This window comes from Dendrobium catenatum, unplaced genomic scaffold (assembly GCF_001605985.2).
Source record: "Dendrobium catenatum unplaced genomic scaffold, ASM160598v2 fragScaff_scaffold_659, whole genome shotgun sequence".
NCBI lineage: Eukaryota > Viridiplantae > Streptophyta > Magnoliopsida > Asparagales > Orchidaceae > Dendrobium > Dendrobium catenatum.
This window is the reverse complement of record NW_021319121.1, coordinates 1061363-1071341: the sequence shown is the minus strand read 5'-3', so window position 1 is coordinate 1071341 and position 9979 is coordinate 1061363. Positions and strand designations below refer to the sequence as shown.

Genomic DNA, 9979 nt, shown 5'->3' with positions numbered 1-9979 from the left:
TTAAAAAATGAGATAGACATAATGTGACATATCTCGATCCAGATACTTTTTAGAGCTGGGTCGACAAGTGAAAGCGACCCGAAGCACCCCAAATTCTCTCCTCTCTTTCTAGGATCCTGCTCCTCTCTAGGCCGATTGGCTTGCATGAAACTAGGGGTGTTAGTGAGACGAGCTGGCTCGACCTCGACTCGTTAACGAGCTCGCGAGTTGAGCTTATCGAGCCACGGGTTAGAGCTAAGCTTGTATTCGAGCTCCAGCCTAACTCAGCTCGAAAGCTCGTTGAGCCACTCGATTAAATTAAAGTATATTTAATAATTAATTTAAATTAGTATTATATAATATATTTTAATAATTTTAAACTAACTCTATATTAAAAGAAATAAAATTTCTTAAAAAAACTAAATTTTAAATTTAAAACTAAAAAATCAAGCTTAACAATCGAGTTGAGATTGAGCTTTCTAAACGAGCTCGAGCAATCGAGTTCAGCTCGAGCCTATGAATTTTTTAAAGAGTCGAGCTCGAGCTAGGTAACAGCTAAACAATCTTTTCTCGATTAGGCATATACTCGACTCGTTTACACCCCTACGTGAAGTTAAAGAAGTGAATAGTGAAAAAAAAAAAAGATATTTTTAAATACATAAATTTGGCCTAGGGTCATATATATTTTATAGTATTTTAAATTATAAACATATTGTTGATAATAAATAAAAAATGTCGTCTATATCACATTGTTGATAATGAAAGAAGTTTGAGTACATTTAAAAATACTAACAACGAATCTTTCAATTTGATTTTCAGCATTGTAATCGCTTGCTATCAAATCAGATCTCGGGTTCAAATCTAACAAATCGAATCTATATAAACCGCACTAAACCGGCTCGCAATAGGCCTGGTCTGAGCCTGACCCACCCAAAAACTAAAATAACTTAGACGAAAGCAGGTAATAATTAACGCTTCCTTTATTTTTCTTCCATATGAGATAGCTAAGTAGCTTGCATTGATTAAAATGGCAAGCTTTCACCAACCTTCGGCGTGCTTTCTCTGAAAGCTTGTTCCCCATTTCGGGCAAGAACCAGACCCACTAGAAAAGGTGCATGGCTCTTTGAACCGGGCCAAGGACGAGATGGTGACCGGACCGGAGCGGTCCGGCAGAGCTTGTTGAGCCGGCCGGGTTTGGCCATGCATCCACGTACTTACAGTGAGCTAAAGTTTGTGTACAAAGTGACCTATTTTAATGCGTTTTTGGTCAAATATTCAGGTTCAGTACTCTCACTGATTGAATTGTCTCCCTTGAACTCGATGGTTCCCGGCCCCCACTCTAATGGGCTGATGGGTCCTTTGATATAATGAACGGCTCATCATTTTATATATGTTATGAAGCAACGGTCAAATATTTTGAAATTTAATTACTTTAGGTTGATATAAATTATGTGAATCTATAATAATCCATTATAAGAAATATGTATGGAATTATCATGCACATCTCATAATAAGGCAGATGATAAGGAGGGCTGTCAAAAAAGTTTATTATTTATGAACAACTCATGCTCGGATCATTCAGAAACTTATGTTTGACTCTGCCTCATTATGAAAGCGAACCAAGCTTAAAAATATACTTTGTTTATACGGGTTTCCTTAAAAAGAATGAACAAGTCAGACCGTGCAATAACACCTAATCCGTGATGTTATTCGTCGACTAACGTATACCGAAAAGAGTAGTATTTGATGTCTGATATAAGCTATCTCAATCATCCAGTCTCCCTTCCTATAAGGAGAATAATCCAGTTTGAATACTTGACATCGTTTAACCAGTAATATTTCTTATCGGCTTTTACCCTAACATGCCTATGAATGACGTTTGACATCCTCTAACCATCAAAATCTAACATAAGCCTTCCCAGTCATCTAATACCCTATATGGAGAATAAACAAGTTTGAATACTTGATATCATCTGATCTCTGCTATTCCTCTTCGGTTATCGCTTGATGAAGTTAATCTTCCCTATCTAATTTCCCCTCCTTATAGGGTATGATCAAGTTGAATTTCCAATTGTCTTTCAACTATATACCTATGTTCTTTGTACCATCAGTTAATGTCCATTAATTAATGCATGCCATCCAAGACTTAAGGTTGATGTTCATCTTACTTACTATTCAATATATAGTATCCCCTACCATCAAAAGACTGATCAAGCTCATCACATACCATCATCTTATCATAACTCAAACGCCGCAACACTCTAATTACCACCAGTGAAGATTTTCTACAACATGTGTCTATTATATATATTAGCTCTTTCTTTAATCACAGATAAGGTCATCATTTATAATATTCTACTCATACTATTATAATTATTTCAATAAGCTCTAAATCATTTGAGTAAATTATTTTAAAATTTTTAATGATATTTTTTTATAAATAATTAAAACATAGATATACTATACATGCATGTATTGGAATTTTCAAAGCATTACTTCACAGGGGCCCAAATGAGCTTAATCATTGAGTTACTATTTAAGCAGAGGACCATGCAATAAAACGTTGAATGCATGCATTTACCCCACCGAAAGCAATTTGTGTGAGGGAAGGACTGTGGCAAGCTAAGCTTCTCATTCATTTGAAAGTTAAAAATATGTCCTTTTCTACCATCTCTGATGTTTATGCTGTTGGAGATCATAAGCATAGGGGGGTGCAGTGCAAGATCAGGCCTATGAAGGAGCTCTCAGTGAAATAAATTTATTTTTTAATATGTGAGATGTGCAGTTGGAACGCCTATTGTGATATTATTGAGTTGGTTATAATGACATGACCATGAAAACATAATTAAAATTGACTCCATAACAGTGGTAGCCAGCAGAGATATACTGTGATTAAATATTGTTTCTTGTGGCAACTGATTTGATAGCAAATAAGGAACCATTAGTTGCTTAGAAAGCTTGATATCTTAGACACTTAACGTTGATGTTTACGTTTAAAGTTATGGTGGAGTGATTAACGGGATTGATTTAGGGAGGAGATTTGAAAAAAGTGGCTAATCCGATATGAGTTCTCACCAAGGAGAGAGAGAGAAAGAGAGAGAGAGAATGAGTTCTCACCAAGGAGAGAGAGAGGAAGAGAGAGAGAGAGAGAGAGAATGAGTTCTCACCAAGGAGAGAGAGAGGAAGAGAGAGAGAGAGAGAGAGAGAGAGAGAGAATGAGTTCTCACCAAGGAGAGAGAGAGAGGAAGAAAGAGAGAGAGAGAGAGAGAGAGAGGGAGAGAGAGAGAGCATTAATTACTTGTACACTTAGGAAGAGATTACAATATTAAGGTCAGAAAGAAGGATATCTCCGCAATCAACTCTTAATTTCATCCTTTGGAGGATAGGTGATGGAAGAACCATATCTTTGACGTATTTAGAATGATATAATAGATTACATTTAAAATATTTGCGCACATGTCAATATTATAGGTAGAACACGACATAAGTGAACTATATTAACCTTGTAAGCCCATATGACTTATATGGGGCTCACTATTAATTTGATTATTATAATTTTATGTGGTGTTAATTATTTAATAAACACTAATTATATTATTTTAATATCAAATATACCACTCATATTTCCTTCATATCACTCATATATTTCATTTCTACCACTTATATTTGATATGAAAATAAATTATAGGTGGTATGTATGTTATATTAAAGTTTTAGATGTTAAGTATGTAAATATAGTAGTATAGAGTGGTATGTATGTAAATCTCCCTTTAATAAATTGTTTAAGTCTTTTATCATAAATTTATATTAGCTAGTAACCATGAAGATGAAGATCAATTTCAATTAGCAACTTGGAGAATTGGTTGATCACTTGGAGAAGAGCTCAAGTTCGTGGATACGAAGAATCAAGAGCTCCAAGGCTTTGGTATAACTTAGGCTTCATTTAGGGCAGCTTTTGGCAGCTCTTTTTTAGCTTTTTTTAATAAATTTTTGTAGTGAGTAACTGCTTTAGAAAATAATAAGAAAATTATTTCAATTGAACTTTAGTGTGCATCTTAGACGTTCTTTGTTATAAACTGAATATAGATTTATCGAAGTTCTCAAATTATATATATAACTAACATGAATTATTATATATATATATATATATATATATATATATGATTTGACAAAAAAAATTATTTCATATTTTTTTCAGAATAAATTCAAGTTTCATTTCTATTTATTTGAATTGTTCTATTTTATTTGTGTGAAATTAATTTAATCATTATGATATCGATCTCCTTTAAGTTTTAACAAGTTCAATTGATTATTTTTTATTATATGTTAAATTTATTTTATTTGCTTAATCATGTCATAAATTATGTAATTAGAGAAATTCGGCATAATTATAATTTAATAAATATTCTTTAATATTATTTTTTGGGTTAAAATTATCGGAGGGACCTACGTGTTAATATCCAACAAGTGCAGGTCTTTAGATGGATTCCATGCTTACTACTCATTCAAAGAGCTACAATAAAAAAAAGCAAAATAAAACTTAGAAGCAGAAGAGTAGAACAAAGTAAAATGTTAGGAAAGTAGACATACCCAAAAAATAAGCCAGGGCTTTGATGGTCTTTAAGATCTAGGTATAAATCATCATTTTGCAAAAAAAAATTGTTGCACCAAAACTTTTGAAAATAGAGTGATATAGTAAGAAATTGTTATAATATAAATGAAGGATGCATGTCAATGGATGAGATAAATGGCATGGACAACATGCAAGGACGTCCACATTAGCTAGTTGATCAAGGGGGATATTACAACTGAACAACCATAACATAGGCAACCAAAAAGTGTTGACAATCTAGCTGCTTAAGACTATCACATAATATATGGGAAGGAAACCACTCCAAAACAATCCGGCCATAAGAGTAGAACAATGACATAAGTAAGGTAGCAACAATCATCCAAATCCTCAAGAGATAAGCAACCCCAAAGGTTATCACAAAGGTAGCCACCCAAAACCAAAGAAAGAACATGACACAACCCACATAATTTGAGAGAAGGAAAAAACTCACAGACCATAAGACCCAAACAATAAAACGAAAGTTTGCTAGCTGTCGACCAGCATCAGGTGAAATCCACACCAGCCAAAAGCAACAAATAGAAGAAACAACAAAAAAACAACTATCCGCAAGAAAACTCAAACACTCACTCAAAAATAACAGATAGCACAACAAACATAACACCCAAAATAAATGAAAACACAACAAACCAAAACAGCAGCACAAACAACATCCCATACCTAATTCTTATATAAGATAAACATGCTTTGTCCAAACGAATAATTCCTCTCAGAATTCGATCGAGATAAATCCAACTCAGATAGCACCTAGAAAGAGTCTAACTGACAACCATATTTTGCAAGCCGGTTAGTACAAGAGTTTGCCTCATGATAGACATGGGTCGGAGAATAATTAAACTTATTCATGGACCATTTGATCTTTGGGATGATGTAAAAATTCTCAGGGTCACTAACATTAGAACCATTAATAATATGAAGTAACAACATTGCATCCACCTCCAACCAAACATCATAAATAACTAAAGAATAGCACATATTGTCATAGGCAAAGCATTATGCTCAGCAATAATAACATTACAATGGATGAAGGGACCTACAAAAGCCGAAATAACATTGCCTAAGTGATCTTTGATAATCCCACCACCAGCCGCGCTTAGGGAATTAACATAACCATATGTATTCATTTTACAGTAAGGGAAGGAAGGCTTAATCGAGTCCACCTTACATTTCTTTCTAATTTCTCATTTACATGAAGGCCAAGTTCAATAGCAAAATAATGAGCAACAAAACTACAATTATGAAAATTGCTGACATTGATAAGATTAACATAAAAAAGTTACAGAATTTTGTCTTTCACTTTGCAAAATTATACACCAAAAATTCATCTAAATTTTTTTATGCTTAGAATCATTTCTCTCCATCCAAAGGTACCACACTATAAGGATAGGAATCAGATTTCTAATATGATCTTTGATTGAGAAAAATCAAGAAAGTAAAATAGAGCTAACATCACTATTACAACTAAGTTATCGTTGTTGAGCACATCATAGAAATATCTCCAAACTTAATAGCAATGGTACCATTCACAAAAAAAAATATGGTTTATTGTAACGACATTTACATCTTGAGGGGATATTAAAATCTTTTTTTAATAAAATAACATCAATATGTAGCAGGTTATGAAGCACCTGCCTGACTAAATTAAATAGAATAAGAAATGAAACCTTTCACAAATTCAGTTTGGTCAGGAGAAATAAGTCTAGGAAGCCACAAGGCCAATCTCCCCAAAAGGACCTTAGAAATTAATTTGTTAAAAAGAAAACAAAGGCTAATCGGCTTTAAATCGGCCCAATGATTATAGCACCCTTGCTTTTAGGAATCAAGACAATGCTCGAAGAAGATAAATACGTATAGAAAAAGGAAACCCACTGAAAAAATCCTTCACAACATCCATCAAACTTAGTAGAGAAACTGATTTAAATTACATTTATGTTGGCACAAATTTAGTTGATTTTAAATGGTGCATACAATTCATCAAATTTGTCAAATTGTGTTAAGTATGATTAATTAAGTTCTAAATACATAATTTTATTATACTGAATAAAATAGATCTTAATTTTAATTTATTTAGATTCACTAAGTTTAATATATAAAACTATAAGTTTATATATATATATATATGTATATCTGCATGGTGTAATTTAATTTACTTTTACCGTTGGAGAAAGGGGAAGGTTAAAAAACAAAAGAGAGGAAGGTCCCCTATGACAAGCACTACAGGCTCTACTTCAAGGACCACTTGAACCACACTAACACAAGGCCTTCACAGCTCCAGATCTAAAGAAGCCAGCGGCCATTAAGAGCCTTACAGTTACTCAGTACAAATTCATTATTCATCAAGTATCACAGTAAGAGACCAGCATGGTTGGGCTACAGGCATTTCTAGCTCCTCTCTTAACTGATAGTAACACTTGCATGAAAGCTAGAGAAAGAGAGGGATGGAGGAAAGAAAATAGTAATAGAAAGAGAAAGAGAGTTGGCTGACAAGTGCTTTTGCTGCTGCTGATAGTAGCTTTTGGTTTCTTAATAGCAACCAAGTACCACTGCTACAACTAGAAGCACCATCATTTCCCATCTAAATTTGTTCATCCCTAACTTTTATATCTCTTTGTCAAACAAAAGGCCCCACTATAGGACAACTATAGTATAAGGAGAGTTGCTCGTAGGAATTTTATGAATATTTTCCTAACAAAAATGATGATGAAACCAGCTTTAATTTCAATAAAAATTAGGCATTTTAGGAATCAAATATTTTAATACATATTGAAATTTTTTTTTAGGTTAAAAATTGGTGATTTTATGAAAGTTTAGCTATTTAGAAAACTGATATTATTATTATTTTTATTTATATATCAAACAATCACCCAAATATCAAACATATTAGAACTCCAAGTTGAAAATTTTGATTTTCTGAAATTATTGATGTGAGGCACATAGATGAATAAATTTAAGACATTTATTAAGAATATCAATTTTGTAAAGTTAAAATATTATACTCACATAACTTTAATTCTATTTATAGTCTTTTGGAACGACTTTCTTAATGCTTCTTAAATCAGTTTTTTAGTACAAAAATTAAAATTTTTGCACTATAAATGTGCTTTAAGAAACCGTAAAAAAGTCGTCCAAAAGGATGCCTTAATTAGCTCTAAAAAGAAGAGGGATGATAAAAAAAAAAAATTATTGAAAACTCAAGTTCAAGTCACATCATTACTTAATTAAAGAGATCAATAAAAATCTTTCACAAACAAAAGTATATAACACTCTTCACATTTCAATTGAGCCACATAAGAATATGCCCCCACATAATTTTCTGTAAATTTATTTAAGGGTACTGCAACAATACTTCAAAAATAATTGTTAAAGATAAAATTAAAGAGACAAAAAAGAGAATAAAAATGGTCCCATACATATATGTGGACAACAGTCTTCATCCTCCCATACAAAGCTAACACTCTAAGAATTAAAACTACCTATAGAAAGCCAAAAACACCTCCCTCCTGAGCCAAACACCATTGTTACTCCTCAGTTTTTCTTCTTCAAAACTTGGGAGAAGAAAGATAGAGAGACCGACAAAAGAAGAAATTAAACCTCGATCTCCTCTTCTTAACCCTCTCCCTCTTCTCTTCTTCTTCTTCGAACCCTATTTGATATAGATCCAATATATAGAAACCCTACAAAGAGATTTTATATGTCTAGGAGAGAAAGCAAGCTCATAAAAAAAAGCCCAAATTGGGGAGACAACCAAAGAGGAAAAGTCTCTTAACATCAAAACCTTCCATTCCTTGCATATAATTCTGAAGTTCAGCTACAAGTCAAGGAAAGCACCTCTCTCTCTCTCTCTCTCTCTCTCTCTCTCTCTCTCTCCCCCCTCAACACAAAGATGAGTCAAAAAGAAACACATGACTTCATGAATGTAAGCTCCTTCTCACAACTCCCTTTCATCCGTCCCACCCAAACCAAAGACAAACCATCGTCCTCCACTTCGGCCACCGCTGCTGCCATCCGACTCTTCGGCATCGACGTACCCCATGAGCCCACCACTATCGCCACCACCACTACCTCTCATGACACTAGCCGAAAGTTCGAATGCCACTATTGCGGTCGAAGCTTCCCCACTTCGCAAGCTCTCGGAGGCCATCAAAACGCTCACAAACGTGAGCGCCAACACGCCAAACGCGCTCAACTACAATCCGCCATGGCAGCTGCTCACCACCGTTCTTCCCCCATTGACCGCCACCATATCTACCATCACCTAGGCCCATTTTCAACATCTCGGTTCTCCCTCCTCTCCACTAGCTACCACTCCAACCATTCCTCCTGGTCGACGCAACCTCCGCCGCCACCTATTCACGGTAGTCCTCTACCCCCACTATGGAGAGCTCGAACTCCAGTGCAGGCTGGAATTAGGCCTATACTTCCATTTTTTGGAGGAGATGGGTTAAGGAGAGTTGGAGATGGAGACTCTTCTTCTTCCACCATTTCTTCTATATCTCCACAAAATCGCTTGGTTTGTGAGCCTATAGAAGGAGGCAAGGAAAATGTGAGTCTTGATCTTCACCTCTAGATGACTTTGGCTAACAAATTAATAATTGCCAAGATTTAATACATTGTTTCATATTGTAAATCCATGCATTGCTCTATCTTTGTTAAGTTTTTGCATGTTTGCCTACCTCCAATTATTCTTTTTTTTTTCTCCTTTTGTTAATCTAAGTGAATTATTCCTTATTATTTGTTTTATCAGTCTTAATTCATCCAATTCTTGAAAATTAGAATTTTTTGCATTTTCTTTACAACTATAAAATATTTAAAAATAGGCAAAATGATCATGTCTTTCTTATGTACACTTTTTTTACATAAAGTTTAGATTTTTATTTTTCATATAGCCTATTTCTTGACTTCTAATTGGTTGTACAGACACATGATCGTGCAAAAAGGGCTAAAGTAAGCTTTAATTTATACATGTAGCACAAGAGCTTGCCCTCTTTTCTGTTGATTGGAGAACTGCATTTACTGTATTTTTTTCTGAATGGTATGGCATCTCAATCATTACATTTGGTAAAGTGACAAGATATTAGAGATGATTGTTAAATAGACAAATGATTGACTATATTCTCACATAATTATCAAATTTATCTCTGAGTAGTGTGTAAGTAAATGAATTCAAGATATCTTATGTTGGTAGTCAAAGCTCTCAGCTAATGGATTAGGATGAGCTGTATATGATCATATATGTTCATTTATAACTTGAAAGGTTTAGTATGTTTATGTCAAATAACATACATGAGTTGTGCTATTAAATTAATATACATTTTTAATATTATAATGACTTGTTAAGAAGTTTAAGGATAAAATATATAACTAGTCTAA

General features: G+C 33.8%; 1 protein-coding gene across 1 annotated transcript; it reads left to right on the top strand.

Moving 5' to 3' along the window:
• Positions 1 to 8044: 8044 nt before the first annotated feature.
• Positions 8045 to 9748, top strand: LOC110094735 (zinc finger protein 8). Its single transcript, XM_020820035.2, has 2 exons — positions 8045 to 9152; positions 9527 to 9748. The coding sequence occupies exons 1-2, from the start codon at positions 8493 to 8495 to the stop codon at positions 9575 to 9577; spliced, it is 711 nt and encodes a 236-aa protein (XP_020675694.2). The 5' UTR covers positions 8045 to 8492; the 3' UTR covers positions 9578 to 9748.
• Positions 9749 to 9979: the final 231 nt, after the last annotated feature.